The following is a 16,226-nucleotide window of genomic DNA, read 5'->3' on the forward strand; positions in this document are numbered from 1 at the left end:
GACAGGTATTAGAGAAGGTCACCTGACAACCATTCAGCCTTCCCCTCGTCACGTGTCATTGTTCAAGTTATGAACTTTTTTCCCTCCCTTGGAAAACAAGACCAGCCCATGTCCCGCCTCTTGTACACGGCCATTGGACACTGCCGACAGTCTTATTACTCCGATAGGCCAGAATAGGGCTTCGATCAACCGAGTCGCAAGTAAACCACACCCTCTTCTTTAAACTTGCTTTAGGAGTAATTGATATCTTCTCCAGAGTAAACGGCTGGACTATTACCCGTTTCAACAAATTATATAAAAGTTTTGGGAACTAAAGAGACTCAAAGGTGAGTTAACATATAAACAGACAGAGTGAACGTCTTGGTTCAGTTCTCTGAACCACAGTAGGTTAAACAGTTGGCCAAGTGATCTCGTAAGATCTATAAAGTGACTGTTGTCAGTCAATGCTTTATTTATACCGCAAACATCATCATGTTATTGCACTTTAGGCCGGCTTAGGCTGCATCGTCGATTATTCTTTGGACGTCCGTGTGTTGCTGTCATTCAATATCTCGTGTGTGTGTGTGCGCATATTTGTAGTACATACAGTGTGTGTGCGCGCATATTTGTAGGACATACAGTACCCAGCAAAACAGACTACCTATTCAGCAACAGGTGGTAAGTGTTTGTACAGTCTGAGTCGTCTTGGAGGACAGATTGCATAATAATCTGACAGTTACTTTAGAATAACAATGAACAAGAAAGAGACGTCAACAATGATATACATATCCAGGGACAAGGCTTGCCAGACATTGGTCTAGTTTACATGGGATCCACTGCCTGTAGGTGTGACGGTGTGAGGCCTAGTCCAGGGTAGTGGGTACTGTCATGTGTTTTGATCCCCAGTTAGGAGCCTGGTGGTGGCAGGAGAAGGAATCTGTGAGGAGGACAGGTGTGCTGGCTAGGGCAAGACAGGGTGGGAAAACCCTACATCGGTTTGTGGGAATTAAAAGGAGTAGGCCTACTAACCGTGCATGGAGTAATTTTGCTTAGTAATGCTAAATGTTAAGTCATTCTGATTCTGCATACTGCCAAGTCACTTGCCTGATGGCACAACCTGTTATTGTAGAGAGCAACAGACATATCTAAAAGTAGACAAGACTCATAGTGTGAATAAAGCAACTAACTCGATACACACTGTATCACTTCTATGTCTAGAGTTCACATTCTAGCCCTCAAAGTGAGACACAGGAAACAGAACAGAAAGAGAAACAGGTGATGGTGGTTTGATTCTTGTAAAGGGATTTTTACGAAAAAATAGTCATGTAGTATGTATATGCAAGCCTATATTTCCTCAAATTGAAAAAAACCCAAATATTTCCACTGACATTGTAGAAATGATTATGAATCTGTTTTTTTCTCTCTTTCAGAATGGGCGCCAACCCCCCCCTGACATCAGCTACATCTACAGCTAGAACAGAGGAAGAGGCCTTAAGGAGAATAGAAGGGTCATTTACTGTATAAATGGAGGAAGGACCATGTACAATAGAGAGATGGATGAAATGGGAGTAGACATGAGTGTGAGAGGGCTAGATAAACTAGTTGGGTAGGTATTTATATATAAGAGGAAGAGGTGTATTGACAGACACACAGTTCATATACTCATATCAGCTGAGACCCATTCGCTTATAGATATAGACAGAGAGAGATAGAGAGGGATGGAGTGTGGAGAGAGTATCCTGTGTGGGTCTGGGGAGCTTGATCTGGACCCTGACATTGTGAGTGAAGAGGCTGGGAAACTGTACTCAGAACTACAGGTAAACACATCACATCATATCCACCTCTCAACTGCTTTCTGTTCTATCGCCCCTTTCCTGCCTCTCTTTCTCCTAGCTAGCTTCTCATTCTTCTCTCTTCTCCCATCACCACCCACACTCATCTGATGCTACCCCCCATCCCTCCTTCCCTGCTACAGACAGTGATAGAGACCCATGGCGTGGGGGTTGTGGAGTCCCTGGTGCCCATCCTGGTGTGGGTCCTGGAGGGCCTGGCCAGCTGCAGAGCCCAGCTCAGAGAGAGGGAGGAGGAGGCCGAGAGAGAGAAAGGAGAGAGAGATGAACTGTTGGAGAGATACCAGAGTGAGAAACTACTGAGGAGAGAGAGCCAGGAGGTGAGAGGGGATGGAAGTGTTTATGGTTGTTTTGTTTTATTTATGATATGGGGTCAGGGTTTGGGGTCAATTCCTTTTCAACTCAGTCAATTCAGGATAGTTTCATTCATTTTAATACATGTTTGTTTTTTTGCCTTTAGCGGTATCTGGAGTTGGATGACCAGATTGAGCAGGAGCGGAGGACGATGAGGGGAAGAGAGAAGGAGAGAGAGAGGAGGGAAAAAGAACTGGAGAAAAAGGCCAGAGAGCAGGCTGACCAATGTGAGTGTCTGACTGGGTCTGGGTGTCCATCTCTCTTTCTTTCTTTCTTGCTTTCTCTCTCTCGCTCTCGCTCTCGCTCTCGCTCTCGCTCTCTCTCTCTCTCTCTCTCTCTCTCTCTCTCTCTCTCTCTCTCTCTCGCTCTCGCTCTCGCTCTCCTCTCCCCCCCTCCTCTATCTCTCAATTTCAATTCAAAGGGCTTTATTGGCATGGGAAACATATGTTTACAGTGCCAAAGCAAGTGAAATAAACTATCAGAAATTAACAGTAAACATTACACTCACAAAAGTTTCAAAAGAATAGAGACATTTCAAATGTTCTATTATGACTATGTACAGTGTTGTAACAATGTTACATCTATCTATTTCTCTCTCCCGCTCTCTTTTTATGCCTTACCCTCTTCATGTCCGTGTAGATTATTTGATATTATTTGATTCACTTCCTTCATTCATATCCTTTGTGTTACAAACTGAGGAAGTTTGGTAAGACCATGGCAAGTAGGCTACAGCAGAATCAGACTGGCACCCTGGTCATTGAGACGTGCTGTACTGTATGTGATGCTAATGCTAAATGCTACTGTGTGTTTCTGTGACAGTGGTGGCCTTGGAGGAGCAGAGGGCTGGACTGGGCAGAAAGCTGAACACACTGAAGCACACTCACAACAAGGTCAGACAACAGCATGTTTAGACTGACAAGGCTGTTTGGGATACTCTTCTATCAGTAACAGCTTCTGTCCATCATCCAATTTGTAAGTCGCTCTGGATAAGAGCGTCTGCTAAATGACGTGAATGTAAATGTAATTGGAAATTTATTTTATTATCCCCCTGTATCTCCTGTTCTCCTTCTTTTTCTCTCTCCATTTTCACATTCTCTCGCTCTCTCGCTCTCTCTCAGTTGGTGCTCAGTTATAAGGATCTACTGGAGAGGAAAAGGGATTTAGAGAGGGAGGGATCTCCACTAAGGTTAGCCACCACTCAATTCAGTTAGTATGACTACAACAACATGGAACTGTATGCAGTCTTTACATTCCAAAGAGATAAAGAGACGTAGAGATCTCTTTCACTGTGGTACATTAATTTGATGGTTTATGATTTTCACTGCATTATGATGTCACAATGGGCCCTGTCTGTCTGTCTGTCTGTCTGTCTGTCTGTCTTTAGTAACCATGTGCGCTCCAAGAATTCACAATCTACCCAGGGCCAGTCAGAATCCTGTGTTAGCGGGCAGGAGGTACGTTCTCTAGAATGATAACCTCTGTTCTGTCATGTAGTAGTAGTATTTTTCTACGGAAGTTGTCCTTACTGACTCCTCCCCTTTTCCAGCTAACTGATCTAAGGCCAGAAACACCTCCTGATTCTGCCCTGTTGGAAGAACCGGTAACCAAGGACGATAGGGGGATTGACATTGTCGTAAAGGCAGACAGAGATATGTCCTTCATCAATGACATCATAAGCTCCACCCCTGAGCTGGCAAAGTTTCATGGCCTTATGAAGGCCAGGTATGTCCTGTATGTGTGTGTGCACTTACCGTGCAAGATGAACTGAACTGGACTGACTTTATTGCATTACCATGAAAGCTTCTCTTTTACATATTCATAACCATAAACCAACTCAGCCACAACTAGTTAACTGTAAATCAGACTACTTCCCTTCCCAGGTCTGTCATGGTTCAGAAATACTTTTGACAACACACACTTTACTGTTGGACAAACTGACACTCACTGCCCCCTCTCAACCTTTTCTCTGTTACCCATGTTCCCTAGCACCCCGGTCCGAGCAGACGCCAAAGAGCCAATCAGAGGCGAGACCAAGGCCAGCATGGATGAAGAAATGAAGGAGGTGGAAGAGAAGGAGGGAGAAGAGGGGGAGGAGGACAAAAAAGGAGGAGGAGTGAAGCAGGAGAATGAGGAGGAGGAGGATATGGATAATCTGGAATGGGAGCTGAGGAACACTGAGTCTGTGTTCTCAGAGCTGTCAGAGCTGAGCCGGGAATACGTAGAGAGTGTGGACCAGGGGGCCAGTGTCAGAGGTACGGCCATTAGGCAAGGGCACACCTACACCCCCTGTTTGCAGTAAAACACTGCGCTGGATGTTCAAATAAGAGGAGTAGCTGAGGCAGATGGAGGGGGTAGCAAAGGCAGTGCTGGGCAGTAGGCACTAGTTAAACTGGACTGAAGTGTCAATGTCATGAGAACTGACGAGCAATTACAAGCTAGTTGTTCTGAAAAGGGTTGACTTAGGGTTAAGGTATGTGTAAATGGTATTTGTGGTGAGAACTGTTTGTTTCTTCTTGTCTGGGCAGGCAGCACCGACCAGTTTGAGGAGATTGTTTCTCAGTATGAGGAACTGAAACACACCCAGTAAGTCCCTGCGTTTATCACACTGTTATTATTACTCTACTATGACTAGTCCTGTGTGACTAACTCTGTGTGTAGGGGGCTTACCATTCACTATGCCTCTGTTTCATTTAGATACGTTGACAGAGTGCACATTGGGCCTGAAGTCAAACGGAGCACGATGGGTCCTTTGTTTACTGTATTTACTCACTTATGCATTCTCTCTCTCATTCATTTTCTCTCTCACTCACTCTTACATTCTATCCCTCTACCTCTCCCCCTCCCAGTGAGTTAGTGGAGGCGGCCCGAAAAGCGCTGATCTCTCGTGTGGAGGAGCTGACCAGAGAGGTCAGCTCTTAAACTGGAGGTGACATCCTGCCAGGGGACTGTCACCCGATTGGAGGGAAGGATGAAGGAGATGGAGGAGGAAACCAAGAGGTACACAACTCTAGTGTCAGGTGGTTGATGGTTGGCAGAACTGAGATGTTCATCAGCAACAACAAAAAAGTATACGAACAATATTTGTTAATGTGGTGTGATTCATTGATTGCGTGTGTTTCTGCTCTCATGTAGACTTCGGAAAGAACTGGAAGCAAACCAGTCAGATGATGATGTAAGAGGGCTTTCTTTGTGTTGTCGCTTTATATTCTGCTAATAGATGGGTTGTAACCTTTTTCTGTTTCTAAACTGGACTTGATGTACTCTTAACTAGAATGTTCATCTGTTACCCATAGTCCTCTCTGCCCATATCGCTGCGTCGGTTCACTCGGTCGGAGATGTCCCGTGTTGTCATGGAGAAGAATCAGTATAAGGAGCGTTTGTTTGAGCTGCAGGAGGCTGTGAGACGCAGTCAGACTATTAGGTAACCATACCTGCCTGTCTTCCCCATAGAAGTAGACTAACCGGAGGTTTCATAGTCCTGTAGAGAAGGGAATAACACATTTCTAACATCAGTCATCCCTTCTTTTCAGGGCCACCCAAGAAGAGAGGATCACGGAGAGAGAGAAGACTAGTGTGTGGAGGAGGTGAGCGTGAGGGAGTGAAGAATCAGGAAGGAAAAGACAACTGTTTTTAATTTGGCAATTATTGCAGTGAAGAAGTCCACAGATGCTGTTAACCACTTTTTCCACTTTAGACCTTGAACTGCTAACAGGCACACAACCACACATATTTGTCTTGGGCCTGGCTCTGGCCCCTTACTTCACAACATTTAGCTCAATAGCTGTTCCTATTTACCTTAAATGTACAGTGGCAACACGGTCTATAGCCTAAGCACATAACCTATGGGAAATGTATGTGTAAGAGTTATTGTATTCCTGTGAGGTGGTCATGGTTTCTGGTCCATTGCAGTCAAATTAACCATTAACCGTCTCTCTGTCCATTCAAGGTTCAACCGTTTGTTTGGCCTGAACAAGAACCCCTTGGTTCCGTCCGCTGCTCTAGCGCTGGCCCTGCCGACGTCACCGTCCCTCACTCACTCACCATTGGGCTCTCCACGGCAACAGGCTCTCAGTACGACTCAGACAGAGTACGTTGATATGATGATAATGGGATTACATGTCTATGGAGCTCTTTCCAACTTCTCAAAGTACTTTACATTGTAAGGTTTGAAGTGAACTCACCTCATCTACTACCATATGTTACATTAGTAACTATTATAATACAGTACATATTTTTAATAAACCACTCTCTCATCCCCTGCTTCCTCTTCCCCTCTGTTCTTCTTCTTCCTTCCTCCCAGTGGTGCCTCCCCTGCTGCAGCCCTGTCTCCGCGGGTCAGGAGGAGGGAGCTGTACAGAGACATCCGCTCCCATGTCTGGGGAGCACTGGGAAAACGGCAGGTTCATGGCTGGAGCATACCTCTGTCACACACACAGGTGAACATGCACACAAAACACACACACACACACACACACACACACACACACTTACTTCAGAAAGTATTCACACCTCTTGACTTTAAAAATTGATTTAACTGTCTCTTTTTTTTTTGTCAAAGATCTACACACAATAATCTGTAATGTCAAAGTGGAAGAAAAATTATTATATTTCTAGAACATTTATGGAAAATAAAACATTAATTTATCTTGATTACATAAGTATTCAACCCCTGTTAGAATCACCTTGGGCAGCAATTACATGTGTGAGTCTTTTTGGGTAAGTCTCTAAGAGCTTTGCACACCTGGATTGTACAATATTTGCCCATTTTTATTATTTTTTAAATTCTTGAAGCTCTGTCAAGTTGGTTGTTAATCATTGTTGATTATTGCTAGACAGCCATTTTCAAGTCTTGGCATAAATCTTCAAGCTCATTTAAGTCAAAACTGTAACTAGGCTACTCAGGAACATTCAATGTCGTCTTGGTGAGCAACTCCAGTGTATATTTGGCCTCGTGTTTTAGATTGTCTTGCTGAAAGGTGAATTAATCTCCTAGTGTCTGTTGGAAAGCAGACTCAACCTATTAAGTTTATTTTTTTATCCTAAATAAACTCCCTAGTCCTTGCCGATTACAAGCATACCCATAACATGATGCAGCCTACACAATGCTTGAAAATATGAAGAGTGGTACTCCGTTATGTGTTGTGTTGGATTGGCCCCAAAACATAACGCTTCGTATTCAGAACAAAAAATCAATTTCTTTGCCACATGTTTTACAGTATTACTTTAGTGCCTTATAGCAAACTATTTTTTATTCTGTACAGGCTTCCTTATTTCTCTCTGTCATGCAGGTTAGTATTGTGGAGTAACTACAATGTTGTTGATCCATCCTCAGTTTTCTCTTATCACAGCCATTAAAGTCTGTAACTGTTTAAAATCACCATTGGCCTCATGGTGAAATCCCTGAGCGGGTGTATTGATCCACCATCCAAAGTGTAATTAATAACAACACCATGCTCAAAGGGATATTCAGTGTCTGCTTTTTGTTTTACCCGTCTACCAATAGGTGCCCTTCTTTGCGAGGCATTGGAAAACCTCCCTGGTCTTTGTTGTTGAATCTGTGCTTGAAATTCACTACTCTACTGAGGGACCTTACAGATAATTGTATGTGTGGGGTACAGAGATGAAGAGTCATTCAAAAATCATGTTAAACACTATTATTGCACACAGAGTGAATCAATGCAACTTATGTGACTTGTTAAGCAAAAATTGTACTCCTGAACTTATTAAGGGTTGCCATACCAAAGGGGTTGAATACTTACTGACTCAAGACATTTCAGCTTTTAATTTTTTATTAATTTGTAAAATTATTGTGTTTAGATCAGTGACACAAATTCTCAATTGAATCTATTGTAAATTCAGGCAACAAAATATGGAAAAAGAGGTGAAAATACTCACACACAGACTGTGGAAGTAGACACAAACCTTAATCTGGTATATACAGTATATTGTGTGTGATTATTGCAGGACTCCTCAGAGCAGACCCCTGAGCCCAAAGATGTGCCTGTCCTAGTGCAGCTCAGACTGCTGGACCAGAGAGATGCTACAGCCAAGGTAGGACATACTACTCAGAAACATGTCTATACAATCAGTGCTACGGTTTTTAACCCAGACAGTCTTTACCCAGGCGACACAGTCCCTAACTTGTGTCTTCTCTCTGTAGCTGAACTGTGCTGTTGCTGTCACACGTGAGATCTCAGGCGAGACAACGGTAAGGTGGTCATTACCGTCGAATTACTAGTTCTAGTCACAGTAACTACCACTTGCACTACCATCTAACCACCATTTTCAGACCATGTCATGCCAATGGTATTCTCAATGCCAAATCGACCCCTAGCCCTTACTGGCACTTCTTATAGATCTGGAAGGTTTGATAGGTAGAAACAATATGGTAGTAGCTCCATCATGCCCACTGACAGGCCAGATGGAACCATGTTGTTTAGCATACTGTTTACACCCATCCAAGCCTTTTAGGTCTACACACAAATGCCTAGTGGGTAGGGGCTAGGGCAGTGTTTCCCAAACTCGGTCCTGGGGACCCCAAGGGGTTTTGGTTTTTGCCCTAGCACCACACAGCTGATTCAAATAATAAACTCATCATTAAGCTTTGATTATATGAATCCGCTGTGTAGTGCTAGGGAAAAACCCAAAACGTGCACACCTTGGAGTCTCCAGGACCGAGTTTGGGAAACACAGTTGATCTGTAATGTTTCAGTAGTAGTCATCACTCCTCCCTCTTTTCCATCCACTCTGTCAGTGTGCTGTGTGGGTGGTCTCTGGTCCCGCCTCCAGTAGTGATGTCACAGTGATTGACCCTGCACGGTCCAATACGGTGCTGGATCTGTTCAGCCTCCCGCCCACCTCGCCCGCCCTATGCATCTGTGCTGTGCCCCCTACTGGTCAGTGCTATCTATTACTCTCCGGGTAAAAGTTACCGTTAGGCACAGATCTAGGATCAGCTTACCAATTTTAGATTTCTGTAGACGTGTTAACCACAGCCACCATCATTTCCAAATCATCACTCAACTAGTTATTTCCATTAACAATGCTTTAAACACTGGCAAAGCTATCCAGCTTACCTTCTCTGTTCTGTTTCTGTGTCATCAGGTGAGACCTCAGGAACTGTGTGGATTGGAACTCAGGAAGGAAGGTGAGGCATTGAGATCAAAACCATTCTGTTCACTGATATGTTAAACAGTTCCTCATTCTCCCTCTCTCTCCTCTCTTTTTCTCTTTCCTCCTCCCTTCAATCCCAGTGTGTTGGTCCACTCTGCGTCCACAGCTAGGAGGCGCTGTCTGCAGTCTATCTCTCTGTCTGAGGGTGTGCACTCTCTCACGTGAGTACTCCTGTACCCAGTCCGATATAGACCACTAGCCCCTACAGTTGGACACTTGGATGACTAGATCTGAAAGGATAACCAGTTTGAATATTACATGTTTTGTCTTTATTTATGTTTACTTTCAACTCTAAACCTTTCAGGTATTCACAGGGTCAAGTAATTGCTGGATTAGCCAATGGGACGCTTGCATTCTTCTCACACAACCCAGGTAATTCCCCCTCCTTAGGTTACTGTCAGGATCAGATCAGGTTACTGTCAAGATCAGATCAGGTTACTGTCAGGATCAGGTCAGGTTACTGTCAGGATCAGGTTACTGTCAGGATCAGATAAGGTTACTGTCAGGATCAGGTCAGGTCACTGTCAGGATCAGGTCAGGTCACTGTCAGGATCAGGTCAGGTCACTGTCAGGATCAGGTCAGGTTACTGTCAGGATCAGATCAGGTTACTGTCAGGATCAGGTCAGGTTACTGTCAGGATCAGATCAGCCTACTGTCAGGATCAGGTCAGGCTACTGTCAGGATCAGGTCAGGTTACTGTCAGGATCAGCCTACTGTCAGGATCAGGTCAGGCTACTGTCAGGATCAGGTCAGGCTACTGTCAGGATCAGGTCAGGTTACTGTCAGGATCAGCCTACTGTCAGGATCAGGTCAGGCTACTGTCAGGATCAGGTCAGGCTACTGTCAGGATCAGGTCAGGTTACTGTCAGGATCAGGTCAGGTTACTGTCAGGATCAGATCAGGTTACTGTCAGGATCAGATCAGCCTACTGTCAGGATCAGGTCAGGCTACTGTCAGGATCAGGTCAGGCTAGTGTCAGGATCAGATAAGGTTACTGTCAGGATCAGATCAGCCTACTGTCTGGATCAGATCAGCCTACTGTCAGGATCAGGTCAGGCTACTGTCAGGATCAGATCAGCCTACTGTCAGGATCAGGTCAGGCTACTGTCAGGATCAGATAAGGTTACTGTCAGGATCAGATCAGCCTACTGTCAGGATCAGATCAGTCTACTGTCCGGATCAGGTCAGGCTACTTTCAGGATCAGATCAGCCTACTGTCAGGATCAGGTCAGGCTACTGTCAGGATCAAATCAGCCTACTGTCAGGATCAGGTCAGGCTACTGTCAGGATCAGATCAGCCTACTGTCAGGATCAGGTCAGGCTACTGTCAGGATCAGATCAGCCTACTGTCAGGATCAGACCAGCCTACTGTCAGGATCAGGTCAGGCTACTGTCAGGATCAAATCAGCCTACTGTCAGGATCAGGTCAGCCTACTGTCAGGATCAGGTCAGGTTACTGTCAGGATCAGCCTACTGTCAGGATCAGGTCAGGCTACTGTCAGGATCAGGTCAGGCTACTGTCAGGATCAGGTCAGGCTACTGTCAGGATCAGGTCAGGTTACTGTCAGGATCAGGTCAGGTTACTGTCAGGATCAGATCAGGTTACTGTCAGGATCAGATCAGCCTACTGTCAGGATCAGGTCAGGCTACTGTCAGGATCAGGTCAGGCTAGTGTCAGGATCAGATAAGGTTACTGTCAGGATCAGATCAGCCTACTGTCTGGATCAGATCAGCCTACTGTCAGGATCAGGTCAGGCTACTGTCAGGATCAGATCAGCCTACTGTCAGGATCAGGTCAGGCTACTGTCAGGATCAGATCAGCCTACTGTCAGGATCAGGTCAGGCTACTGTCAGGATCAAATCAGCCTACTGTCAGGATCAGGTCAGGCTACTGTCAGGATCAGATCAGCCTACTGTCAGGATCAGGTCAGGCTACTGTCAGGATCAGATCAGCCTACTGTCAGGATCAGACCAGCCTACTGTCAGGATCAGGTCAGGCTACTGTCAGGATCAGATCAGCCTACTGTCAGGATCAGACCAGCCTACTGTCAGGATCAGGTCAGGCTACTGTCAGGATCAGGTCAGGCTACTGTCAGGATCAGATCAGCCTACTGTCAGGATCAGGTCAGGCTACTGTCAGGATCAGATCAGCCTACTCTCAGGATCAGATCAGTGCATATGAAGCAAAGGAGGGAAGAAGTGGTACCATTTAAGTTTATTGAGAGACAACAGTTTTGTCTAGAAGGGATACAGCTTATATCAGAATGGACTTTTCGTAACAGGTTCGGATAATTAGCGTAGCCGGTTAGGATAATTAGTTTAAGGTTAAGAAAATGTTTAGGGTTAGCTAAAATGCAAAAAAACAAACATGTTTTGACGTCAATTTGACAAACTGTATCCCATCTATCCATGACCAAATACAACCTGTTATTGTAAGAGACTGATGATGACTAATCATCACTATATTTGACAGGTGGCTGGGATCTCCAGTCACATGAGGTTTTGCCTCTGGGATCAACTCCACTGCAGCCCATTCGCTGTTGCCTAGCGAAGGGGGCGGGCTTATGGGTAGGATACTGGAATCGGGTTCATGTAGTCGATGTCGAGAATCGAAAAGTGGAGGTAAAGAGTTTGACGAACCTGAAGGTATTGTGTGTGTGAATTCAGAATGGTTTGTATTGTTTTGTGTATATTTCCCACCTCTCTTTCAGCAAACTTTAACCGTCTCGGAGCGCAGTGAGCAGCAGGTGCGTTTCCTGTGTGCGGCAGGAAGTGGTGTGTGGACGTCCTGCCGGCTCGACCCTACACTCAGGCTTTTTGATTGGTCCACTGGCCGGCCCCTGCAGGATGTGGATCTGACCCCTCTGGTCACCAAAACACTGGGTAGGAACAGGATTCTCAGTTCATTAACCTGTTCATGTTTATATTGCTGATGTGAGCATGTAATGGCCCACATAGAAGTTAATGTACAACTTTGAATTAATTTTCTTCAATTCTGCTTCAATCCTTACCTCCTCAACCCCTACACTGAACCCACTCTGCTTGAATGGATACATTCCTGACTGTTTGGATCTCTCTCTTCTCCAGGCCCTGCCTTCCTGTCTCTCTCCCCGCTGCAGATCTCCTCCCTCACCGTCATCTCTGGCCGGCTGTGGGTGGGAACAGGAAGTGGCGCCATCTTCTCCATACCCGTGTCTCTCAGTGAGTACTAACCTCTGGCCCCCAGAGGTCAACAACATAATGACCTGAGAGATAATGCCATTATGACATTACACTGGCCACATGTCAATTGTCTTCTCTGCGTTCCATAGGTTCAGAGTCTGCCTCTATACCATACTGCTCTTTGGCGGCAGCACAACTGTGTTACCATGGACACCGCCAGGCTGTCAAGTTCATCATTGCTGCACCTGGTGAGAATCTCCTATCGTTGTTCATTCCTTCACTGTTGTGTAACAATCAAGTTATTATGCAATTATTCTACAGCAGGGCTATTCAACTGGCGGCCCGCAGCCCATATCGGGCCCATTTATTAATTTAGCTTGGCCCTTTGATTAATTCTGAACCTTAATCAAAGATCTGCAAAAAAAATCCCCTCCAAAATCCAACATTCAGTGTCAAAATGACAAGCACTATGGTGGTTGTCTATAGTGTAGTTTCTAGCGTTTTTTAACGGTTTCAAGCGCCTATGTGGCATGTTGATAATGTTTTCTTCATATGAATTTGGCTCTAGTGTTTAGTGAACGGTTTAAGCTACAAAATATTATGACCCCATTCCTGAAAGCTACGACTCTCAGGAACACTACGTGCCTTCTGTGTCCCTCTCTGATGCTTGCAAGGACTCGTTAGAAGGAAGTGTGACAAATACATGCACCTAATGACTGTGGGAAATGAATTCAAAGCATCCTTCCTTCAGACTGGAATTTGGCATTACCTGATTTGACACATCTATGTGTTATTTATCAAGATGCTTAGTTTTCAGATTTTAAAATGACCAAATTACGTTTAAGAAGCTTTTAATAGTTAAAATGGTGAGCAAGCGTTGCGACTTTTCCTTTTCAATGATGAGCAAATTTTTGGGTTGTTCCTCGACTCATGTTGGTTGAGCGCCCTCCACTTCTTCCCTAATTACTTTTAGCAACATTTCATTTAAAGACAAGTGCTTTATTGGTGGTGTGCTTTGCTTTTTTTTATACAGTTCTTCCAAAGAATAATCGCATGTGGAAAATGTCCGGCCCCCTGCAATTAACTTTTCTTTTTCTTTCTTTTTTTTACATCTTGCCCAGTAGGAATATAGTTGAATAGCCCTGTTCTACAGTATTATATACTATGCAGTTATTGCATAGCTATTCGATAGTATTATGTTGTGATACTATGCAGTTATTACATGGTTATTAGTATTCTATATCTGTGTTCCCCAGGCTGTGTGACCAGCTCCTATACAACAGGAGGCGCTGCTCTGACTCTAGTCTCTACCGCTCAGCTCATCCTCAGTGGAGGAGAGGGCTACATCAACTTCCGCATCGGTGAGTTGAGGACCTCACGTGGTTGTCATTAGAGTGGTTGTCTGACTGACTGTCTCCCTCCTACCCTCCCCAGGGGACGACGCGAATGACGGCGCGCCCGAAGCTGCCCCGCTGCGATCAGACCGCAGTCACATGATAATCTGGCAGAGCCCCACCCCCTCCCTGCCCAGCTCCGCCCTTTGACCACACCCACATCCAGTCTAGAATGAGACAAGGAAGGATTAGACAGAGATGTATCCATTCACTAGGAGATCCATTTGGATTTAATCTTGGGATTAAATTAAGACATCACAGCCTAATCCTTCTTGTCTCACTCTGTTATTCAGTTGCTACCATCATCCCTTTGACTAAACCTCTCACCTGGTTAACCCAGTCTCTATGTGTGCCTTAATGTGATTTGACAATCGTTGCTGTGAGATTGAGATTGGTCATTGTACAACGTTTTGTATTTTTTGTGAAACATGTTTCCTCATCATGGTAATCATATATGGGTGGCAGGTAGCCTAGCGGTTAAGAGCGTTGGGCCAGTAACCAAAAGGTCGCTGGTTCGAATACCCGAACCGACTAGGTAAAAAATCTGTGCCCATGAGCAAGGCACTTAACCCTAATTGCTCCTGTAAATCGCTCTGGATAAGAGTGTCTGCTAAATGGTAAATATCATCACTGTAGCAAAGTATTTTACAGTAAGAGTCATCATCTCTGCCTTTTGGTTGGTCAGTTAAGAATGGTTTGTTGGGTTTGTTTTTACCACAAAACATGCACACTCAGATTCATATCATCATTCCATGACGTTGGCACAAGGTCATTATACCCTTGATCAAACTTGTTTACATTGATACTGAGATGTAGTGTTGAAGCTGCTGGGTTCCTAATAACTATTGTTGCATAAGACCCTGGCCTTCAGTTCCCATTGCATGCTGGGTAAATCTGCAGTGTAATTGCACTTTATTATCATCTCCGTGTGTGTGTGTGTGTGTGTGTGTCTTATCTTTTGAAATGATTGGCTAATCCTCTTAAAGATTCTATAAAAAAAACTGCTAGTATTTCTCCCAGAGAAATTATCTTATGTCATGCATTTGTGAAACACATATGGTTTGTTAAATTTTTGTTTGAAGTTATTTTCATTTGCAGAGCGATAAGAGAGTGGAAGTCTCAAAATATACTTAAAGTATTTTATGCAGTATTTGAAAGTGTGTTTGTGTGTGAATCATGTCTGAAAATGTTAATAATAACTGGACTATGCAAGACAATCTATGTATCTACTTAAATCTATGAAAAATAAACTTTTGTAAATACTTTCATAAAATATCTGTTTTCAAATGCAATACTTTTCACCCCAAATCTTCACAAATGCCCTATGGTAGGTTATTTCATAGTTTAATAAAATTGTATCATTTAATACAAAAACCCTATTACGATTAAAGGAAAACCACATCACATGGATTACTATTAATATAAATACAAATGCTGTACAGATTCAAGCCTAAACAAACCAACCAAGTATGAACTATGAATAGCCTCCATCATGCTTGATCGTTTAAAATCCTGTACAATTACAGTGGGGAGAACAAGTATTTGATACACTGCCGATTTTGCAGGTTTTCCTACTTACAAAGCATGTAGAGGTCTGTAATTTTTATCATAGGTACACTTCAACTGTGAGAGACGGAATCTAAAACAAAAATCCACAAAATCACATTGTATGATTTTTAAGTAATTAATTTGCATTTTATTGCATGACATAAGTATTTGATACATCAGAAAAGCAGAACTTAATATTTGGTACAGAAACCTTTGTTTGCAATTACAGAGATCATATGTTTCCTGTAGGTCTTGACCAGGTTTGCACACACTGCAGCAGGGATTTTGGCCCACTCCTCCATACAGACCTTCTCCAGATTCTTCAGGTTTCGGGGCTGTCGCTGGGCAATACGGACTTTCAGCTCCCTCCAAAGATGTTCTATTGGGTTCAGGTCTGGAGACTGGCTAGGCCACTCCAGGACCTTGAGATGCTTCTTTTTACGGAGCCACTCCTTAGTTGCCCTGGCTGTGTGTTTCGGGTCGTTGTCATGCTGGAAGACCCAGCCACGACCCATCTTCAATGCTCTTACTGAGGGAAGGAGGTTGTTGGCCAAGATCTCGCGATACATGGCCCCATCCATCCTCCCCTCAATACGGTGCAGTCGTCCTGTCCCCTTTGCAGAAAAGCATCCCCAGAGAATGATGTTTCCACCTCCATGATTCACGGTTGGGATGGTGTCTTGCGGTTGTACTCATCCTTCTTCTTCCTCCAAACATGGTGAGTGGAGTTTAGACCAAAAAGCTCTATTTTTGTCACATCAGACC

The 16,226-nt window shown here is 44.2% G+C and overlaps 2 protein-coding genes across 3 annotated transcripts; both read left to right on the forward strand.

The window, feature by feature from the left end:
* The first annotated feature begins 235 nt into the window (after positions 1-235).
* On the forward strand, positions 236-5,037 carry LOC123483468 (C-Jun-amino-terminal kinase-interacting protein 4-like). The gene is made up of 11 exons (XM_045213584.1): positions 236-326; positions 1,410-1,796; positions 1,955-2,149; positions 2,290-2,410; positions 3,003-3,073; positions 3,302-3,369; positions 3,568-3,637; positions 3,730-3,905; positions 4,170-4,435; positions 4,709-4,766; positions 4,878-5,037. Exons 2-11 carry the CDS (start codon positions 1,698-1,700, stop codon positions 5,035-5,037), a joined length of 1,284 nt encoding a protein of 427 aa, XP_045069519.1. The 5' UTR covers positions 236-326; positions 1,410-1,697.
* A 32-nt stretch (positions 5,038-5,069) lies between these two features.
* LOC121556484 (C-Jun-amino-terminal kinase-interacting protein 4) lies at positions 5,070-14,441 on the forward strand. 2 transcript variants are annotated; one of them, XM_041870369.2, is made up of 18 exons: positions 5,070-5,180; positions 5,316-5,355; positions 5,477-5,604; positions 5,714-5,767; positions 6,130-6,342; positions 6,484-6,619; positions 8,148-8,234; positions 8,344-8,391; positions 8,938-9,079; positions 9,288-9,330; positions 9,437-9,517; positions 9,661-9,728; positions 11,831-11,979; positions 12,069-12,240; positions 12,445-12,558; positions 12,669-12,767; positions 13,776-13,880; positions 13,954-14,441. In XM_041870369.2, the coding sequence occupies exons 1-18, from the start codon at positions 5,152-5,154 to the stop codon at positions 14,061-14,063; spliced, it is 1,818 nt and encodes a 605-aa protein (XP_041726303.2). In that variant the 5' UTR covers positions 5,070-5,151; the 3' UTR covers positions 14,064-14,441. The 2 variants fall into 2 exon arrangements, with proteins under 2 accessions (XP_041726303.2, XP_041726304.2); XM_041870370.2 differs by having other exon boundaries at positions 6,130-6,270.
* Positions 14,442-16,226: the final 1,785 nt, after the last annotated feature.

The sequence above is a fragment of the Coregonus clupeaformis genome, unplaced genomic scaffold (assembly GCF_020615455.1).
Source record: "Coregonus clupeaformis isolate EN_2021a unplaced genomic scaffold, ASM2061545v1 scaf0125, whole genome shotgun sequence".
Lineage (NCBI taxonomy): Eukaryota > Metazoa > Chordata > Actinopteri > Salmoniformes > Salmonidae > Coregonus > Coregonus clupeaformis.